Raw genomic sequence first — 22,838 nt, forward strand, 5'->3', positions numbered from 1 at the left:
GAGGGTTGCTCTACCTTGGCATGCACTATGCTTGCACATTCACAGAATTCAGGATACATTCAAACCAAACACGAAATCTTGCGCTGCTGCTTAATCTGGCTCACACCCGATGAATATTTCAGTAATTAAAAACACACCTCCTCACCCACAGTTTGCTAAGTGGGATGTTAACCACAAATTTATGTTCCACAACTGCTTCCTTCAGTTCTAACTGTGAAAGCTGCTGGCATGAAGCAGAATTGTGAGAGCCAATAATCATCTCTCCTTTTGTCAGCAGTAAATGGATGCATTACAAGTGGTTTAAGGCAAGAACATACCTTGGCAGTACTAATTGTATTTCAGTGCTGGGAATGATTCAGCTGGACACTCAAAAATCTAGCTTGGCTATTTTCAGTTTGACTGAGTATCGAGGGCTGCAACAAGAAGGAATCAAAAAAACAAAGAGAAAGAAGGGGGGAGCTCTGTTCATTTGGGTTGTCACCAGCACTTCCACTATACCAGCTCTTCTTCCAGTTAGTTGAGCCCTGCAGGCACTGCCTTATGGGGATACCTAAGAGACACTACTGATCCCTGTGTTAATAAATGGCTCATTTGCAGATGGATCCTTCAAACACCTCTTGATGTTGCAACTCCTCTTCTACTATTAGTTCTCTTTCCTTACAGCGCAGCAACTGGGACACACATACTGCTTTCCCAGTTGTTCTGGTGTATTCCCCCTTGATGTGAACAGTCAGGCACACCTTCCAGCAGTCTGGTCTACACATTGCCCCCTTTTCTTCCTATATGCTGTCTTAGCTTTGAGTCCAGCTGGTATTTCAGAACTTCAACCTATACTCTAACCCCTCCTTTCCAACCATCATCTGGACAGCAAGCATCACTGTTCCCATTTCTTAAGGTCCAAAATGTGTTTGTAGAAAACTCATGTCCTCTCCTCTTCTGCAGCGTTTTCTGCTCTACAAGTTCAAATGTAACTTTAGGTGCTATACTGCAAGAAAGGCTATAAAAGTGACTGTCACTTAGGGGAAACCCTGGACAAAACCAACAGAAGTTTCCCTCTGTTTAGAAAAGAAGAAATCAGCCAAGTCTGAGTCTCCTCTGCCATCAGTATAGAGTTCAGTAGTTACTGTTGATTTACACTTGTAGAAGAGTTGAATAAGGCCTAGGAGTACGTTTTTTCCTCCTTTCTCTGTCGTGCTGAAAAGATTAGTACACTTCTGTTTAAAATATTTATCTCAAGGAAAATATCACTAAGGCAAGAGGTGTTACCTGAAAAGGTCCTGTCATTTATTGAGCGAATTTCAGGACTGAAAAAGTAACTGAGGAAGAACAGGCACCAAAGTGGATGTATCCACTGAAAAATTCCATTTGTTATTTTAAGTTCACTTCACTTGGACCATTGGGATAAATAACAACAGAGAAAAGGAGCTGCTATATGTCATTTTTGAAGCCTCACAGCATTGTCAAAAAGAGTGCATATCTGAAATTTTTACAGCCATACATATAACAATTGTTAAAATTAATAGTTTTTCACCGCACCAATATCTTTTGCACAAGCATGCACACAGGAACTTCAAAACATATAATTATTAATGTATGTTATAAGCATCCTCAGCTGGCCTACTTGAAAAAGCATGCTCAGAGTAGAGGTATGTGAATTGCTCAAAGCCTACAGGATAGCCCAGAAAATATCACTGTCTTAAAACTGATTTATTGTTTAGGAAGTGCTGTGGTTTAACCTGTCAGACAGCTAAGTACCACAAAGCTGTTCGCTCACCGCCCTCCCCAAGTGGGATGGTGGAGAGAATCAGAAAAAAGGTAAAACTCATGGGTTGAGAGGACAGTTTAATAGGATGGAAAATGAAGGAACCCCCCCCCCCCCCCAAAAAAAATTATGATGATGATAAAAGAATACACAAAACAAGTGATGCACAGTGCAACTGCTTACCACCCACCAACCAATTCCCGTTTCCAAGAAATGGCCACCACCCCAGCCAACCCCCCCAGTTTTCCTGTTCAGCGTGAGGCCACATGGTGTGGGACATCCCTTTGGCCAGCTGGGGTCAGCTGTCCTGACTGTGTCCCCTCCCCACCCCTTGTGTACCCCCAGCCTCCTCGCTGGCAGGGCAGCAGGAGAAGCTGAGAAGTCCTTGGCTGTGCAAGCACTGCTCAGCAACAACTGAAACATCAGTGTGTTAACAGCATTATTCTCATTCTGAATCCAAAGCACAGCACCATACCAGCGAGTATGAAGAAAATATAGTCTACCCCAGCCAAAAACAGGACAGATCCCCCTTACTATGCATGCAACCAAATCCTAGTGGCATTTTGAACTGAAGCCTTCATTAGCCAAAGGCACTGTTTCTTAGAGATGCGTCCTCTGTAGCTCATTCAAGACTGCTTTATGCTGCATTCTTATAGGTTAATGGCAATAAATTAATACCCCACTGCAAAACACTACAGGATTTCAAAGAGTAGTAGCTGCTATTGGGAATAAACAGATACTACTTTTTTTTTCTCTTGTTAAAGGGTAAAAATCATGTTCATATGTAAATTCTCTCACCAAGAGGTGTTAAATCGCTAATATTCTAGATAGTTCTTCCTGTTCTCAGTCTCCAGTGCAAAGCATAATTTTGTTAAATTAGTCTAAGTTTCTCAGCAAGACTTCACAATCTCCACTTAATTCCTAAACCAATGTTACCAATATGCCATTTTTGTTTATAAATCTAAAAACATTAAAACTATCAGAAGGGTCTTCTATAACATCCTGTCTCTGCAATGGTCAAATATTGAACAGACAAATCAGATACAGAAGTGTCAGCTGGTATATTTGCTGGCAGTTCTAGCTATGCTTCACATTTTAAAAAAAGATAAATGCTGACTACTCATTTTTTAATCAGATTTTAAAGGATGGATGAAGGAAAAGTTAACAATTATCATAGTTTTCTTCTTCTACCTAGTTGTTCTGGATTTATTTACTTTTCTTCTGGATGCATGCGGATGATAGCCTGTAGTCCACGAGTTTGTTTTTTTTTCTGTTTGTTTTTGTTTGTTTGTTTTTAAACTAACACATCCATGTAGAGAAGTATGAAAGATCATACTAAGTCATTCAGTGAGCAAAAGTTTAAAAAGGATTCATGGCATTTCATTATGAAAAGTACAGGTCATAGAAAGCCTTTCAAAACCAAACTGCAAAGCCTAACATTTGAAAATGAAATAAGCTTACTTGGAAACAAGAGAGAAGGCTGCTGAACAGATTGCAGGGCAGGGAACAAGTCTGATTAAGATGTGTCCCAAAGCAGAAGGGAAATGGGCTTGGGTGACTTTTTCAAACACAGAACTGAAGGTGTTGATGTCTGCCAGCTTGCTGCTTTGGTCCTCTCCTCCAGTGTCTAAGATGTTCCCCCCATGTAGGATCAGAATTAGCACATGAGTTTTGCATTTCTCGTGTTTAACTCCTTCCTGTGAGAAAAAAGAAATAAGAAAGGAGGAAGCCTTTTTATGGACAGTGTCAGTATATTTGGTGTTAATCACAGAATCACAGAATAGTTTGGCTTGGAAAGGACCTTAAAGATCATCTAATTCCAACCCCCCTGCCATGGGTAGGGACACCTTCCACTAGACCAGGATGCTCAAAGACCCATCCAACCTGGCACTGAACACCTCCAGGGATGGGGCATCCACAGCTTCCCTGGACAGCCTGTTCCAGTGCCTCACCACCCTCTGAGCAACAAACTTCTTTCTAATGTCTAAATGTTAATGTTCAGAAGCAATTAGAATTGATTCCTTTTCCCACCCCACTGTGATCTTTGTATTATCTGCTGGGTGGGGGTGGGGAGGATGGGATGGGACACAACACATTTAATTTAAGTATGTCTGAACCAGGTAGAGAACACTATGCTCTGCCAGAAAACCCTTACAGGTCAGGTGTAGACCAACAAAGACTATCGCTTTGTGCACATCAAAAGCTATTGGAAATATGTCCAGACTGGAGATGTCCAACATTCACAGGCAGCCTAAGAAAATATCTAATGTGAAATGGGCTGCTGCATTTACTGGAAACATTTTAACTCTAATCATCACAGGTTCTTTAAAGAAAAACAAATGAACACATTTGCCAATGTTTTCATTTCTGCCCATGAAAGCATCTAGCAGAAGCAACTGATAAGACTTTTGAGACTGGAAGCCTTCTGGGACTGGCAACTTATTAAAATGAAAAAAAAAAGGGGGCGGGTTAACATACAAGACATTTACTGAGAGAGTAAAAAATGTACTGTTGCTGACAGTGAGTATGTGAATTGTCATGCAAAACACAGACAATAATCTTCCATGGAAGGTGAGGTCATGTGCTCTGTAGAAAAAAAACATTATCTATCTACTTGAGACTGGAAAAACATTTCGCATGTTTCACAGTTACACATCTTTTTTCTTCTTTAAACCTTGAGAGTCATATTCATTCAAAGAAAGACCTAATACATGAAAAGATTAGGAACTTTTCTGGTTTTAAATCTTGACAGCTATTTTCTTTCTTGTACTTGCTTGAGGATTGTTAACTGCTACCTTGGGTGATCTACTGAGAAAGAAGTTCAAATAAAATAATCAAATATTATATTGTGAAATAAGCTCCACTTATTTTCAGTAACATCTTTTAAATTAATTTATATAAGCTTAGTCTCTACTATGACCCCAGTCTTACAAAATGATCATGATCTAATAGATAGGTTGTACCCTCATGTGCTATATTCAGATGATTTCTCTTTTTTTTTTTCTTTATCAGTCTATCTAAACTGCAAGATGTTTAAGGCAAAGACTGGCTTGATTTGTGCGCTTACACAGCACCTTTTAAAAATGGGCTTCTGAACACAGACCAACTCAGACAGTTATACTCTCAGGTCTCAGGACTGCAACTCCCATCACAGTATTATGTTTTTGTGAAGAAACCAGCCAATATTAGCATACCTCTTGCAAGAGAGGAAAAACTTTGCAGGATGAGGTCATATCTTTTATTAAATTAACTATGGCAACTTGCAAATAGGCAATGTTCTAGGCACCTCCTTCAGCTCTGCTACCAAAACCACAATCTTCAACAGTAAATATAAAATGAGAAGAACTGCTCAGAGTTTAACAAAAACCACACACAAAATTAATCAAACAAACAAAGCATTAACCAGAAAAACTGACAAGTAAATAAATGCACACAGATAAATTTCAGCCTGTAGCTTAGCAGTAGAGGTGCAGGGGTGGAAAAGATGTTGGCACGAATGAGAAAAAAATATGTAATTCAGCACCTGTAGAATGGTGACAGACAAATGGTTGAAAAAGAGAGAATTCTAAATTGTTCCACAAAGCCATTATCTCTGTTCAGCCCATGATTTTTAGTCTCCAGTAGAATTACTCATTTTAAGTCCCATGTTCGTCCTCTGCAGGCATTTTGCTGATCTGCATGTATCTTTCAGTATTGGATATGCTGGTAAGTAAAAAGAGAGTTTTTGAGGTTCCACTTTTTCTGGCTCTAATTTACAATTTCCCTCTCCATATATTCCCAATCCATTTATTCAGAAGAGGAGTTTAATTCCCCTTAAAAGCTTAAAGTAGCTCTTTCCACAGCCAATGCCAGCTTGTAAACAAGTGGCACTGTTGACAGGTTGGTGTAACTGAAAGCTTCAAAACAGAGGTAAAAATTCAAGCAGGTCAATATTGCTCAAGTAACTGTCAAAAAAGTCTTTCAGCACAGTTGTATTTAACAGGTAGCTTTCACAGAAGGAGTCAAAAGGAATAAAATAAATTTGCCTGTAATCAGCAGTTCAGTCATGACTAAGACAAGGAGCTCAAAGGCTGAACTGAAAGGACACCTGATGTCAAAGACTGTCAGCATTTTCAGGGGACATTTGGCCTGGGATTCTTGAAATACGGAAATGTAGACATTTCTGTTTCCTGTCCTGTGTTGGGATAGAGGACCTTAATCAGTCAACTGGAAGGAGCACAACTTCTTTAGATTCTTTGCTTCTTCTAAAGAAGTAATTTTGTTACTGTCAATTTCCTGACCGCTGCCAAATCTGCTTCTCAAAACCTGTATTTGACCTGAAGCACTAAGTAGACAACTTTTGAGAGAAATGGGTCATATTTCCACCTAAGTGAATTATGTAGTATGTGAAAACCTCATTCTGATTTTCGGTTATTGCATGTGCACTTACCGAAAAATAAAAAAGAAAGACTAAGCCATCAAAGAGGCTTACAATTCCATAATACAATAAGAGAGTATTTCCACATATCTGATCCTTGGAAATCAGCACAATCTGTTTTGGGAAACAATCTCACCTCATTGTCCTCATGTATTTCAATACTGCCTTGTGCAGGTAACCTTTGTTTTCTTAAAGAGGCTCTATATAATTCACCTGAAAGGAAAAAAGACATAATTGATTGCATAAATACTTGGATTCCTCACCTTTTATAGACATAGAATCATAGAAACATTAAGGTTGGAAAAGACCTCCAAGATCATTTAGTCCAGCCATCCCCCTTCCACCAGTATGACCCACTAAACCATGTCCCTAAGCACCACATCCAACCCTTCCTTAAACACCTCCACAGTGACTCCACCACCTCCCTGGGTGACCCGTTCCAATGCCTAATCACTCTTTCTGAAAAGAAATGTCTTCTAGTTTCAAACCTGAACATCCCCTGGCACAACTTGAGGCCATTCCCTCTTGTGCTGTCACTAGTTACATGTGAGAAGAGGCCGACCCCCAGCTCCCCACACCTTCCTTTCAGGTAGTTGTAGAGAGCAATGAGGTCTCCCCTTAGCCTCCTCTTCTCCAGACTATGCAACCCCAGTGCCCTCAGCCACTCCTCAAAAGACTTGTGTTGCAGACTCTTCACCAGCTTCATAGCCCTTCTCTGGACATGCTCCAGGGCTTCAATGTCTTTCCTGTAGTGAGGGGCCCAAAACTGGACACAGTACTCAAGGTGCAGCCTCACCAGAGCAGAGTACAGAGTACAAGGGGACAGTCACCTCCCTGGTCCCGCTGGCTACACTATTTCTGATATAAGCCAGGATGCTGTTAGCCTTCTTGGCCACCTGGGCACGCTGCTGGCTCATGTTCAGGTGAGCATCAATCAGCACCCCCAGATCCTTTTCCTCTGCACGACTTTCGAGCCACTCTCCCCCAAGCCTGTAGCGCTGCAGGGGGTTGCTGTGACCACATTGCAGGACCCGGCACTTAGACATGTTGAACCTCAGCCCATTGGCCTCTGCCCATCGATCCAACCTGCCCAGTCTGCAGAGCCTTCCTACCCTCAAGCAGACTGACGCTTCCCCCCCAACTTGTTGTCGCCTGCAAACTTACTGAGGGTGCACTCAATTCCCTCATCCAAATCATCAGCAAAGATATTGAAGAGGGTGTGCCCCAATACCAACAGCTGGGGAACACCACTTGAGACTGGTTGCCAGCTGGATTTCATTCTATTCACCACCACTCTCTTGGCCTGGCCTTCCAGTCAGTTTTTAAGCCAGCAAAGGGTGTACCTGTCCAAGCCATGGGCTGCCAGCTTCTCCAGGAGAATACTGTGGGAGACCACGTCAAAGGCTTTGCTGAAGTCTAGGTAGACTATGTCAACAGCCTTTCCCTCATCCACCAGGTGGGTTACCTGGCCATAACAGGAGATGAGGTTGGTCAGGCAAGACTTGCCTTTCATGAACCTATGCTGGCTGGATCTGATCCCCAGGTTGTCTTGCACATGCTGTGTGACTGCCCTCAAGATGATTTGTTCCATAACCTTCTGCGGCACTGAGGTCAGGCTGACAGGCCTGTAGTTCCCTGGATCTTCTTTACGACCTTTCTTATAGATGGGTGTCACATTAGCAAGTCTCCAGTCATCTGGGACCTCTCTGGTTGACCATGACAGCTGATAGATGATGGAAAGCAGCTCGGCAATCACATCTGCCAGCTCCCTCAGCACCCTCGGGTAGATAAGGGTATAGAGTTATATAGTTTCAAAACAGAAAGATCTGTTCACAGGAAATCCTGTGGATAAACTGAACAATAAACAGTTTTTTTTGCAGTCCTACGTATTAAATACTCCTCTATTCTTACAGCAACATTTATAACAAGATTCGGGTCCTTATGCAGAGATGTACAGTACCAGCACAGATGTTGTTCATCATCTGTGCCTTTCTGGAACAGTAGTGGAAGAGGACTGGAACAGCAGTAGAAGAGGTCATCTCTGCAAGAACCAAATGTTAGGTATCATAGATACTCTGGGATATTTTAAATGGCACCAATCACCTATATGTTGACAAGTGAATTGAGCCTTTAAAATTCTCTGAAGACCTTCGTCATCCAGCTCTTCCATAAATCTCTGTGATTAGCTGGGAAACTCCCAGAAGTAACTGCAGTGCTACATTACCAGGATGCATGACAGGAGTAACAGAAATTTACAGCAAGAGATTTTCACACAGAAAAAAACTTGTAACCTGAACAAACAGGAAGAAACACTGCAGATAAACACAGTGCTTTCCTAATACCTTTTATCACAACAGGATCGTATGTTCATCATCTGTTATAAAGACAACAATGAAAGTCCACATTGACTTTGGAGCAGAATTTAGAGTGTTTTTGGCTTCAATGAGAGCAGATTCAGTACCTTCAATACAGTCAATTATATACTCAGACCACTCTAGACAAACACCATATTTTTTACAACATCTCGTCAGAGGCATTAGGTGCACACTCTTGGTCCTCAAACAGCAGGTCCGCAATATCTGCTAGTTCAACTGTATTAACATACTTAACAAACTACTATATACTAATATTAATTACTAACAAATTACTACATACTAATGTTAATTACGGTATTAACATTAACAAATGTGATTAAAAAACCTCAACACATTTAACTAAACAGACCCAAAGATATAGTTGTGAATATGTATATTATAAGAATTCAGAATACATAATTCTGGATAAATAAATAAATAAATCTGAATAAACAGGCAGACTGGCTGGATAGGCTGCTCTACTGGCTATTCTCATGTCCAAACATGAAAACAAGAAAGTGAATAGCAGTAGTTGGCACGGATTTACAAAGGGGAAATCAAGCCTAACCAACCTGATAGCTTTCTGTGATAAGACTATTGGCTTAGTGAATGGAGGGAGACAAGTGGATGTTGTTTACCTCAGCTTTATCAGGGCTTTCAACATTGTCGCAAACAAAGTGAGGAAATACAGGCTAGATAAGTGGACAGTGAGATGAACTGACAGCTGGCTGAACTGCCAGGCTTAAGGCATTGTGATCAGCAGCACAAGTCCAGCTGAAGGCCAGTGTCCATTGGTGCACCCCAGGGGTCACTACTACATACAGTCCTGTCTAGCATCTTTATTAATGACCTAGATGATGGGACAGACTACACACTCAACAAGCCTGCAGACAACACAAAACTAGGCAGAGTGGCTAAGACATCATGTGGTTGTGCTGCCATTCAGAGGGATCTCACCAGGCTGAAGAAACAGGTCAACACGAATATGATGAAGTGTAACCAAATGAAATGCAAAGTCCTGCAATTGGGGAACAATAACCCAGACTGACAGTGTGGAAAACACCTTTGCAGAAAAGGACCCGAGGATCCTGGTGGACAACAAGTTGACTAGGACCCAGCAACGTGACGCTCACAGTGGACCAGTGCTTAGTAGTGACTTTTTATGTAAGACAAGAAACTGATAACCTATACAAATAAAACTGAGAGACAGGCTTTTAACACCTAATCTAATTGAGTTTATTGTTCAGCCTACTGTCAATCTATTAACCATCCAATATTGGCCCGAGAACAACAAACTAGTTTGTTTCGAAATACAGAATATATTGAGATGCTTTATCTGTTAAATGTGCTTCCATTCATTAGTTTTCCTACTCATTGCATGACACTTGTTTCTTTACCTTATGGGCCATTGTTCTCCAAAATATTCATGTATAAGATACAGAATATCAAAAGCTACAAATAAGTCAATATTTATTAAAATGTGCCCAAATGGCAAATTTGTGATGATTTACTGCTGAGTCCAGCATCTCAGCATCTGCCTCAACATAACCACTGTCATGTAATGAAACAAGAGAAACTGCCATAAAGTTTTTTATGAGAACTATGGCACGTTAAATCTACAGTAATCTTTTGTTTAAAAGAAAACAATTATGAACTAAAAGTGCCAGGTTGTCTTTACATAACACCCTTCATTCCTATACCTCAGTGGAATTTACAAAATAAATTTACACAGACTTCTGCATTACAATTAAGAACGAATTCTATAGCAGATTTTGCCATTATCATTCCTTGTAGCCATGAGAAAATCATTCAAACAGTGACTAAGTTTCTCTACATTTAAAAGGAAGGTGATTATTCTTGCCTCTTTGGCAGGCAAGGATTTAAAGGATTAGTCATTTAATATTTGTGTGAAACAAACAAAAATAAATAGCACACACACACACAAACACCACTAACAAACAGCAACAACATAAATCCACAAACCTGGAAATTCCAAACAAACATAATTGCTTTCTGGAAGTCTCTACACTTTAAATCTGCTTCTAATTAAAAGTGGTGTTTCCAAAAGCCTGTCCGGAAGACCCACTTTACTCTGAGGTTCTTCATAGGAAAAATATGAGTTTTCTAGCACCTAAGCTCAAAGCAGAACCAGTACCACACAAACATTACTTTTAAAATGTCATCAGTCATGAAAAATAGTTATTCGGGGCCATGGGGCACCACCTTATAGGGAACCATAATATTTATCTTCAACAGAGTACTGAAACGGGAAACCCAGGATTCATCATGTGCACACAAACACTTTCTGTTATCTTTACAGTGCAACACATTAGACAAGATACTTCCTGGGATTACTTGTGCCCTGTTCCTTTGAAAATCTTGTTCTAATAATAGGTCTTTAGAAAGCAGAGTGGGTGGGTTGCTTTTTCCTTTATGCATCAAATGCCAGACTGAAGGATAATTCCTTGCTCCACACACATAAAAATCTTATAGATAACTGGACAGTAGATTCCAGGCACTGTTTTAATCGCAGTTCCTATTCTATAGGTAAAGTAGACTGCTATCAGAATATTGGTCTTCTTTCCAAACTGTTTTCTCACTTTGACTGGGAAATATCTTTCAAACATTTGAAAACCCAAATCTGTAAACGGCTGCAGAGCCATCCTACACAGCTCTAGTTCATATTACTGAGCAGAATAAATTCTTCATGCTATTGAGTGAACTTGACCTAATATCACTGCATTGGCTTCCTGCAGGCTTCAGGAAAGAATGAAAGTCTTAGTCTTTTCCAGATGCTTCCTCAACCTAGCCAGCATGCCAGATCACAATCAATTATTCTGCTAAGATGCAATGACCTCCCTCTTAAAGGTCAAATATCTCACCTGTGCAGATGAGAGCATCTTTCTGGGAGCCTGAGAGTCTGAAATTGTGGAATTAATTCACCTATCACAGAACTTAACACCTCCCACTCCCACTGCAAAACATTCTGTCTGTCAGAGAACAGAGCTGAAGGTATAGCAGCAAAGGTAATTAAAAAAATAGAGAGAGAAATAAAAATCTCCTAAACCACAAAAATTACCTTGCATGTAGAACTCCACAGATGACAGAAAGACAAAAAATGCACTGCATATGATGAATTTAAGCTACAACAATTTACCACACTCCTAAAGGCAGTCAAATACATAAACTGCTTTAGGACAGACTAATCACCTATGTGATGTGAGATGAGAATAAGTATGTCTAAACTGAGGGGAGCAAGAAACATTACATTCCAGTAGCTTTTGTACCTTGGGAAACCAAGCAGAAGTGTAGAGGCATTTCAATACACTCACAAAGGTTTAGTGACACAAAGCAACACTTGCTCCTCCTCAGAGCAAAAGAACTCAAGCCACAGGAATCAGGATTGTCATTAACCCCGATCAATTCACCTACACTCAGAGAAACCCCATTTTGTACTAGACATGAGATTGATACTTTGCTGAGGAGACTTAATTGATGTTTAGGAGATAAAAAAGTGCTTTTAATGATGCAGTTTTGCTTGAAGCTGATTATGAGCTTCAAAGGTCAGAATAAATGCCAGAGGGAGAGATTATCAAGCAGAAGACTGCAGAGACAAAGATAAGTCAGCAACTACCATATGGTTTGGCTATTTATCACACAGAGCTACTGCTTATCCTGTGACCCTACCACTTATGTGATGACTATAAGGTGTCTGTCAGACATGCATGGATTTCTCTTTCATGTGTACCCACTCACTCTCAGATTTGGGTTATTCAACATCAGCCTTAGAATAAAATTCTCAGTTAAACAACACAGGAAGCCATTCACATACTAGAAATATCATCAGACTTATCTACCTCTCAGAAAACGACCACAATTAAATTATCCATGAAAATGTAAGGAAACACTGTTGACAAGGCATAGAATCTCTCCGTGATATGAAAAGGCCTATCAGACTTTATTTATGTGCTTCACAGTTTTCAAGCTACAGCAGGTCTCTCACCTTTGCAAACAGCACAGTGTTTGCACGCAGTGCTGCAAGGCAGAACATAAAAAGATGCTGGTGGCTGTAATGAACAAATTACATAGAGTGGTACTGATCCTGATCGCAAGCCTAAGAAAATGAAATGAAGGGTGGCATGTTTTACATTGGAACATAAATGATTGCATTCTTTTCTGTCACTCAGTTTGGAGAAGTAGTCAGAGCTACTCAGATGACAGCAATGTGCACAACAGCAATATAGTTTGAAATCTTTACTTCATGTGATTCTTCTCTTCTACTAGATTTGCTGGTACAGGTTATGCAAAGCTAGCATGGCTGTAAAGCCTGACACAAACGAAAAAAGGTGAAGGCTTTATTCATCAGAACAATTCATCAGAACACAGTCACCCAGAAAGACATTTGGTTCAAGTAACACAGACACACTTATTTTGCCGGGAAATTCTAACTCTACATGGCAGGAACATCTACACAGAAACAGGAACCAACACATCCGTGCACACTTATCAAACCAGAGTCTTGCATGCATGTGAATTCTCCAGTAGCAGAACTGTCCTCAGTGCAGATGCACAGGTCTTCTATAATGAAGTTGTACGACAACAGCTTACAACAGGTCTTGTGATCTCAGTGTAGTCACATTAATTTCATGCCTCCCTGTCCAGATGAAATACAGACTAGTATACAAAATGGGACTGTAATAAAAATTGGCATTGAAATGAGGTTTAACTGCCTTCCACAATGATACGGAAATATCTCCCACAGCACCTGCTAGCTTGCAATAGCCTTTAGTGCTCCCATTTTATTTAAAATAAAAAATTAAAGAGAATCCGCTAGTTGTAAGCTGCTACCACAAACTGGAGTATGCCAGAGGTCACTTGGGCTGCTTTCAACTATTAAGAATTGCTTCAAGCAAGGTCATCTTTTACTTGCTCCTACCCTCTTTCCCAGTCTCTACATACAAATCCCACAACAGCTCTTAAATTGCCAAAATAACAGCATCAAATGGGTGCTGATAAATCACATTACATTTCTCTTCATATAGTCATCCCTCAAGAGGTTCAAGGAATATGAATATAGACTGAAATGCAGACCTCCTGTATTTTAAAATACCCTTTTGAAGACATTTACTGTGATCCGATGGCAAAAACTTAAATGTCATCCCTGATTAACCACTTGAGGGCATTCTACTTCATCTGTGTAACTACAAACCTTGAAATCTATACTACTAAAGGGCTTTGAAATTAGCTCTACACTTAAAGAGACAATATCAGGAAGAGTTTAGTTTATGAGGAGACTCATCAAATTCAAAGAACTATTTATTTACTTTGTCAAAAGAAAGCATGCTAGTGAAATAAAGGTAGTAGGAACTCTATGTCCTAGCAATTCACTGTGCTTTACATAGGAGTACAAAGGTTTTCACCACACAGTGATTTTCACAGAATCTGCAACAAATTGCCATCTCTCTGGCCAGGAATTAGAAGACCATCTGCAATTCCTCTAGTTGCTTGCTACCACCTGTTGCAAAGCTACCAAAAACAAAAATTAAAAAATATATAAATCTGGGGGGCAGTGTTGAAACTAGAATAGAATCATAGAATCCACCTTACTTTCCCACAAAGGATTGGTAACACCAGTAGAAATAAACGTATCTATTCACCACAGAAATTTGCTGCAGGTAAAATGAGTTCTACAAAGTTACCTTCACTACACAGCTGTGCTTCATAGTCATTACATACACATGTATCTTTGCAAATTCATGCTCCTGAGATGCCACGGAATCGCACTGAATGGCAGAGGCTTGCAGGGACCTCTGGGTCCATCTGGCCCCTACCCTGCTTCAGCAGGCCAACCAGAGCAGGGTGCCCAGGACAGTGTCCAAGTGGCTTTTGGAGTTCTCCAAGGAGGGAGACCCCACTACCTCTCCAGGCAACCTGTGCCAGGGCTCCCATCACCTGCACAGTAAGGAAGTGCTTCCTGATATTTACATGGAATCTCTTGTGTTCCAGTTTGTTTATGCTGCATCTTGCCCTGGTGTCACTGAAAAGAGCCTGGATCCATCTTCCTTGCACCCCCATAGAGTACTTTGTATAACTCTGACTCTTTTTGTTCTCCCTTGTGATTACATTGCTAATATGGTCAGCATCAGAGTATAGCACAGCTGAACACAGTTGTGTGCCTAAGCACCAGCAAGGTATTAAGGGGATCTTTCTTCATCTTCTTCACCACATATCCAGTCTTGCAACATTAGCTGCTGTACCTTCAGCAGGCTTTATGGTATGCATGGCTTACCCTGTTCTAATCATCTGAATTTATTTAACAGCTTAACAAGTTATCACTGGAACAAACAACATTCATGTTCCACTTTAGAACCTGACTTTCCCCCTGCAAGAATACAGTGAAATTTACCTTCAAATAGAAAAAAAAAAAATATATATATATATAAATAAATGCTGTGTCAAATATAACAAGAATGGGAGTACAAAGGAAAGGAGATAATACACCTGCAGATGAGATGACCCTCTGAATGGGACTGACAGCCAGGGAACCTTTAGGCCCAATGAAAATGATGTAAGACCACCTGCTGATTTTAGCATGTGAACCAAATCTTAATACAGGTCCAAAACCAAAAAGGGAATCTGTGGAAGGACAGCAAGGAAATCAGGGTTCTCTGCAGCAGGACCCCACACTCAGCTAAACGTAGCTTAGAAGTTACCTTAAGTTTTCTCCATTTTGCAAACATTTGCTGAGCTGTATTTTAGAATGCACAGCATCACAAAAATAAAATGACAGCAGTTGTTGAACATGGGTAACCTACTCTAGTATAAACTGCTATCATGGATGATTTGCATGTCAAGGACAGCAGAAGTCCAATTCACTGTTTATCTTTAAAACCTGCTGCTAGAAGTAAATCTGTTTTCATATGAGCCATCTGATGTGTTTTGGAATGCTATTGCCATTCTAATTTCCATCCTTTCCTTCCACTGTTCATTCCATTCAGCCAAATTCTGTTTTCCATTCTTCACATTATCAGGCAGTGGCAGATGCTATTGCAATAAATTTAATAGCAGCATAAACACTACATTTGGTTATGTCCAAACACCCTTTAATTAATTATATGACACTCTAGAAAGAGTCGAGGAAGGAGAGGTCACATGCTACTGGGGAGAAGGAGAGTAGTTTGTTTACACAGAACATTCACTGTGGAAAAAATTAGTCAATGCAGCCTAAGTGCCTGAGGATGAGGCAGAGAACACCAGTACAAAGTGAAAGTCACCGTAACTGAACGCACAGAACCATGAGGGTGCATACAGATTTTTCCATTATACTGAGTATTTTGACTACTGCATAAATGTTGGAGAACCTTGGAGATGAGGAGGTTATATATATGGAGGATGTGGCAAAGGAGACTGAAGCGGCGACCCAATGAAAGATGAGACCAGATGCAGAGCTTGATAAAACATATTAGTGTGCACCTTGTCTTGCACAGCAACATTAATTTCCCATAGGACTTTAATGGCTCCAACTCGACATAGCTCATAATTTCAGATTTTATGGGTGAGTATTCATACCACAACTGACTAACATCTTTAAAAAAAAAAAAATCTAACCCATTTAATGCAACGAAACGAACCCTTCTGCTAAGTAAATGGAAAATGCTAATTCAGAGCCAAGTTGGCATATCTGCAATATTTGCTTGTGATTCTCTTGACCCAATCATTAATTTATTTTATTTTTAAACAAACGTTTGAAATGCAAAATTCAACAAAGCAACTAAGACCCACACATAATTAGACTGAAAAAAGAGGTCTTAGGCTGCAGGGTGTGCTTGAGGTGCTTGTCAGTGTCTGATGGCATCAGTTTAATACACTGATGGGAGGTGCACCCAGGCTGAAGAAATGCTCAGCCTGGTGACAGCTTTGGGAGGAGGTGGGCAGGCTGAGGAGCATCAGGGAGATGGAAAAGGAGATGGACTGGTGGAATCATACCCTACCATCCCCGGGACAGAGGTGTCAGCCAGTCATAACATATGACATGAAGAATTCCCTATCCTTTCTCCGCCAGGCAGAAGGTGGTGAGACTGAAGAGCTAAGGGGGGATGGAAGCAGGTTTCTGCTCAGTGCAGCATGTGAATCCCCTCCCTGCCTATCTTGCCTTCCCAGGCGCCCTTAAGAAAACAGGTATGAGGCTTGGGAACTTGACGGACAGGACGGTGCGGATGAAGATCCATCTAGGTTGAAGAGGCTGCCTAAGGCAAGTCAGTCTGCCCCCAGTAACAAGACAACTTCCATTATGAAAAAAAAATTCACATCAGTGACTCCCTTCTGAGGGGAACAGAGGGTCTGATACGCCAACAAGATCCCATTCATTGGGAAGTCTGCTGCCTCCCAGGGGCCTAGGTAAGAAACATTACTAGAAAACCTCCTAGGCTGGTATGGCCCTCTGATTATTTATCCATTACTGCTTTTTCATGTATGCAGCAATAAAGTTGGTGATCAAAAGAGACCTCAGGGTCTTGACAATTAGTTAAAGGATCAGGAGGCACAGGTATTGTTTTCCTCTGTCCTTCCAGTATCAGGGAACAACAGTGAGAGAAATAGGCAGATCCAGCTGATCAGTATGTGGCTCTGACAGTTTTTTGACTACAGGATGGTCTACATGGCACCAGGCCTGCTGTCGCCTGATGGGATGCACCTTTCTCAGAGGGGGAAATGAATTTTTGTGCCCAAGTTGGCAGAGCTGATTGAAAGAGCTTTAAACTAGGTTTGAAGAGGGGAAAGTGATATGGGACAGCATGCCAAAGTGTGAGGCACTCTGTGTTAGTGAGATCCTTCAATCTGCTCCATGAGGTGCAGGCTACACTGGAGCACACTGAAATGTTTCTACATCAATGCATGCAGCATGAGGAACAAGCAAGAGAAGCTAGAACCTTGAGCTTGGTTCCAGAGCTATGACATCATCGGCATAAGCAAGACTTGGTGAGAAGCATCCTGTGGCTGGAGTGCTGTGATGGATGGTTATAGGCTCTTCAGGAAGGACAGGCAGGGCAGGCAAGGCAGGGGGTTGTTGCTGTATATAAGGGAGGGGCTGGACTGTATGGAGCCTGCAGTTGGTGATGGCACAGTTGAGAGCTTCTTGGAAAGGATTAAGGGACAAACAAAGTAGATTTTGTTGTGGGAGCCTAATACAGTAGTCAGCCAGCATGATGACATCAATGAATTCTTCTCACTTCCATAAACAAGATGATAGTTTGGACTTCAGGCTCTATTGTATCAATCAGCTCCTTGCTGGAACACCCAGCTGAAAGCTAGTCAATGTCAAAGAGGATTAAATGTTTGGGTCTGGATGGGGAGCAAATGAACTGCAGGGGAAGTGTAAAAGGTGGCAATGAGAACACTTCTCCACTTGTTTCTTGGATGTCTCAAAATTATTTTGGATGGATATAACTGTTGGCCTAGATGCATTACTTGGTCAGGCCCCAGACCTGGCTAAACCCCTTAAGAAAGAAAGAAGTTATAAATAAAGTAATTTTTATTGGAACCTGGAATGTGCGTGTGCAAGCAGGCACTTTCACATATCTCCAATAAATTATTTATGAACCAGAACAGCAATAAAACTTGACTGCTTTCTAGATGAGCTCTTTTCATCTGTTATTTAAAACACTGAAGGTCAACACATCTCTTGTCATACAAAATGGACCTTTGAGAGACAAAACCAGATAGCTTTATTTTTCCTTTTCATACCAGCGTTGAAATAACTAATTTCATAGCTTTAATGCACTATAACTTTGAGAAGGCTCAGAACAAGAAAGGTCGCCTATCGCCATTTTAATGAGCATACAAACTTAATCCCCAAGCGCATTTACACTCAGACATTAAGTACTCCTTCTGGCAAAAGCCAGTAATTGTGTGCTCCTGAAAAGCATGAGAACTGCAAGAGGAGACAATCAAAAGAAGCAGAGATCGCACATAATTTCCAGATGTCATCTAATTCTAGCATGTCTTACAAAGACACATTTGTTTTCCTCAAAAGAAATAATGACCAAACAAGAACATGCCAATTACCTATAATCCTGTAACAACACAAATTCACATCAACGGAAATATCCATAGTGAAAACTTAATCAATTTAAATGCTGCTCCAAGTTTTCTCCTGAAGATGTATTTCTATCACTGATGAGAAAGGTTGTGGTGGTCAAGTGCTCTCAGTTGTACTTACTGAAAATCAATGACTGAACTAAATTACACACTTGCCATTTATAAAGTTCCTGATAACCTTTGCATGTCTTACACTGGATCTGTAGCATTACTTAAGTAGTGTCCAGTGGGTCTTCAGCTCTGCTCAGAGCATGCTGCATCTTCTCACACATCTTAATTCATTGAAAGATCCCATAAATGATATGCTCTATTAATTGATTTGTTAAACCATGAAAAGCAGTCAGTGCTCTGCTCCCTGCATAGCCACTGAGCAAAACCATTTGTCCTAGAGACTGATTAAATTGCAACAAAGCTTTCTGCAACCAGAGCCAGTGAACTCATCACTTTCTGAGAATCACAAGTAAATCCAGCTTCGGCAAAAAAACACATATTCACTGGAAAAGCAGACCATACCCCTCACATCTTTCCATTGAGACAGTGAAGTTCCTCACAAAAAGACAACACAGAGGGCATCTTTGTCTTTTCTACATAATGTGTTTAAAGAGAGAACTCAGATTTACCTAGACTTACAATTTTTGGCTATAAACACTTGGGCTAAGACTGAAATAGCTTTTTACTGTGGCACAGGAGACAATACAGTCAAGCATCCTCCTCATTCTCTCTTTGCTTTCCTCATTTGTATCTCATGGTTGCTAGTCAGAAACATTTCTAAGACTGCAAAATCACTAATTGCTATTCAGTTTTATTAAGCCGTAACAAAAGCACTGTGTAATTAAATATCTGTACTAAAAACACTGCAATAAGATCTATCAGCATTTGGCAGATAACTATGAAGACAAACACAGAGGGGCACATGCAAGGAAAAATCAACAGGTAGCAAATCAGTAGGACTGAATTTGAGAGTGGCAGAGAAAAGAAGGAAACGCCTGTAACTGCCTCACCTTTTAAGAAATCTGATGTATTTAGCACGAGTGCATCAAGGAAAGTTCCTAATCAGCAGCATGCATTACAGCCAGCGTTCTTCTTTCTTTTGCACTACTGAAGCAATGAAATTACATGCTGACATAACAAGACATGGTACATGAAATACTGGCTCAGTCTTCTTCTGCCCCACTCCTTACCAACTTCAACTCTTGACTGACAGCCTTGTTCAATAATGGTAAAAACCAGCACAATGAACGAAAAGCTACAGTACACTTACAGTATACATTAAGGAATGTGTGTGTATATATATATATATATATACATACATACATACATATAATGTCTCCCCAGGATACATACATATACACACACACAGATACACACACTATAATGTCTCCTGGGAAGACCTCATTGCAACCTTTCAGTACTTAAAGCGGTCTTATAAAAAAGATGGAGAGGGACTCTTTACTCGGGTAGATAAGGATAGGACAATGGGGAATGGTCTTCAACTAAAAGAGGATAGATTTAGTTTAGACATTAGGAGGAAATTCTTCACTGTAAGGGTAGTGAGGCACTGGAACAGGTCACCCAGAGAAGCTGTGGATGCCCCATCCCTGGAGGTGTTCAAGGCCAAGCTGGATGGGGCCTTGTCCAACCTGATCTAGTGGGTGGCATCCCTGCCTATGGCAGGGGGTTGAAACTAGGTGATCTTTAAGGTCCCTTCCAACCCAAGCCATTCTATGATAAGCAATATCAGAATGTAGATGCATCTTACACATAAACCAACTCATCAAATGCTGTTGAGTTGGATACACTGCCTGTAAAGGCTCTTTGAGCGGTTATGTGTGAATAGAAGTGAAGTAAAAGAAGAAAACAGATGAGAATTCTTTCTTTTACAAAACATTGCAAGAAATTGTTGCTTGTGACAAAGGATACAGAGGAGGTAGAGTTACTGTATGCCGTCTTTGCTTCAGTCTTTACTGTTAACGTGTGCCCTCAAGAATCCTTGATCTAGGATACCAGGGATAAAGTATGGAGAAAGGAAATTTTTCCCTTGGTTGAGGAGTATCAGTTTAGAGAACATTTAGGCAAACTTGATACCACAAATCCATGGACTTGGATGGGAGGGACCCACACATCCTGAGGGAGCTGGAGGATGTTGCTGTTAAGTCACTCTCCATCATCTCTGAAAGGCTGTGGAGAACAGGGGAGGTGCCTCAGGACTAGAAGAAAGCCATTGTCACTCCAGTCTTCTAAAAGGGAAAGAAGGAGGAGTCATGGAACAAGACAGTCAGTCTGACCTCTATCCCTGTAAAGGTGATGGGACAGCTTATCATGAAGGCCACCTCTAAGCATATGGAAGACAAGAAGGTGATCAGGAGTAGTCAGCATGGATTCACCGAAGAGAAATCATGCTTCATCAACCTGATTGCCTTCTATGATGGGACAACCAAGGATGGAGCCAGTGTTTTTTCAGTTGTGCCCAGCAAGAGGATGAGAGGCGATGGGCACAAACTGAAGCACAGGAAGTTCCAGCTGAATATGAGAGCACTCCCTTACTGTGAGGGTGACAGAGCACTGGAACAGGTTGCCCAGAGAGGTTGTGGAGTCTCTTTCTCTGGAGATATTCAAAACCCGTCTGGATGACATCCTGCGCAATGTGGTGTAGGTGATCCTGCTCAGCAGGGGGGTTGGACTAGATGACCTTCAGAGGTCCCTTCCAACCCCGGCCATTCTGTGATTTTGTGATTCTGTAACTGGCTGGAGAGAGGAGGGAAAGCAGTGGATGTTGTCTGCCTGGACTTCAGCAAGGCTTTTGACACTGTTTCCTACAACATCCTCGTAAATAAGATCAGGAGATGTGGATTAGATGAGTGGACAGTGAGGTGGATTGAGAACTGGCTGAATGGCAGAGCTCACAGGGTTGTGATCAACGGCAGTCTAGTTGGAGACCTGCAGCTAGTAGCGTCCCTCAGCAGTCAGTTCTGGCTCCAGTATTGTTTAACTTACCCAACAATGACCTAGATGAAGGGATGGAATGCCTTCTCAGCAAGTTTGCTGTTAACACAAAACTGGGAGGAGTGGCTGATACCCCAGGAGGTTCTGCTGCCATTCAGAGAGACCTGGGCAGGCTGGAGAAGTGCGTGGAGAGGAACCTCATGAAGCGCAACAAAAGCAAGCGCAGGGCCCTGCACCTGGGGAGGAATAACCCCATGCCCCAGTACAGGCTGGGGGCTGACCTGCTGGAAAGCAGCTCTGTGGAGAAGGAGCTGGGGGTCCTGGTGGACAACAAGCTGGCCACAAGCCAGCAATGTGCCCTTGTGGCTAAGAAGGCCAATGGTATCCTGGGGTACATTAAGCAAGAGTGTTGCCAGCAGGTCAAGAGAGTTAATCCCCCTCTACTCAGCCCTGCTGTGGCCTCACCCTGGAGTACTGTGTCCGGTTCTGGGCTCCCCAGTACAAGAGAAACATGGAGCTCGTGGAGAGAGTCCAGCAGAGGGCTGCTAAAATGATTACGAGACTGGAGCATCTCTCATATGAGGAAAGGCTGAGAGAACTGGGCCTGTTCAGCCTGAAGAAGGGAAGGCTCAGCGGATCTGGTCGATGTATACAAATACCTTAAGGGAGGTTGCCAAGAGGACAGGGCCAGACTCTTCTCAGTGGTGCCCAGGAACAGGACAAGAGGCAACAGGTACAAACTGAAACATGGGTAAGACTTCTTTACTGTGAGGGTGACAGAGTGCTGAACAGGTTGCCCAGAAAGACTGTGGAGTCTCCTTCCCTGAAGATATTCAAAAGCTGTCTGGGCACAATCCTGGGTAATGTGCTCTACATGATCCTGCCTGAGCAGGGAAGTTGGAGGGTCCTTCCAACCTCAACAATTCTGTGATTTCCAAGCACTAAAATATTACTTACATGTCTACATAAAACCTTTAACTATGGGGCATTGTAAATTATACTTCTTTTTAGTATTTACATAATGTCTGACACCTAATTGCTTCAATAGTCAGATTTTCTTATTAATGTTAAATTAACATGTAAGGCAACATTACAAGGTAAACATTACCTTGATTTTCTTCCATCTTCCCAATTGTTTCTATCTGCTCAACAAGGTCATTTGAGTTCCATTGGCTCATGCCTATAAGAATGGCACTTTTTCCTTCCACCACCTCTTCTGTAGGAAGAAAAAGGAGAACAGAATAAACTGCAGTGATGAACAAGAGAA

The 22,838-nt window shown here is 41.4% G+C and overlaps 1 protein-coding gene across 10 annotated transcripts in view; it reads right to left on the reverse strand.

Annotated features, from left to right (window-relative positions):
* The window catches only part of PITPNM3 (PITPNM family member 3), a 91,200-nt gene that overhangs the window by 41,988 nt on the left and 26,374 nt on the right, over window positions 1-22,838 (reverse strand). For 9 of the 10 annotated variants that reach the window (XR_013941181.1, XM_080562958.1, XM_080562956.1 and 6 more), the window contains 3 exons: window positions 22,680-22,787; window positions 6,316-6,392; window positions 3,224-3,459 (listed from right to left, as the gene is read on the reverse strand). Coding sequence is in view for 9 of the 10 variants with exons in the window: in XM_080562958.1 (XP_080419084.1) it covers window positions 3,224-3,459; window positions 6,316-6,392; window positions 22,680-22,787 (421 nt within the window). In the remaining variant the exon portion in view is untranslated. The remainder of the gene's footprint in view (window positions 1-3,223; window positions 3,460-6,315; window positions 6,393-22,679; window positions 22,788-22,838) is intronic. The other variant, XM_080562962.1, reaches the window with a different exon arrangement.

This window comes from Anser brachyrhynchus, assembly GCF_964034855.1.
Source record: "Anser brachyrhynchus genome assembly, chromosome: 20".
Lineage (NCBI taxonomy): Eukaryota > Metazoa > Chordata > Aves > Anseriformes > Anatidae > Anser > Anser brachyrhynchus.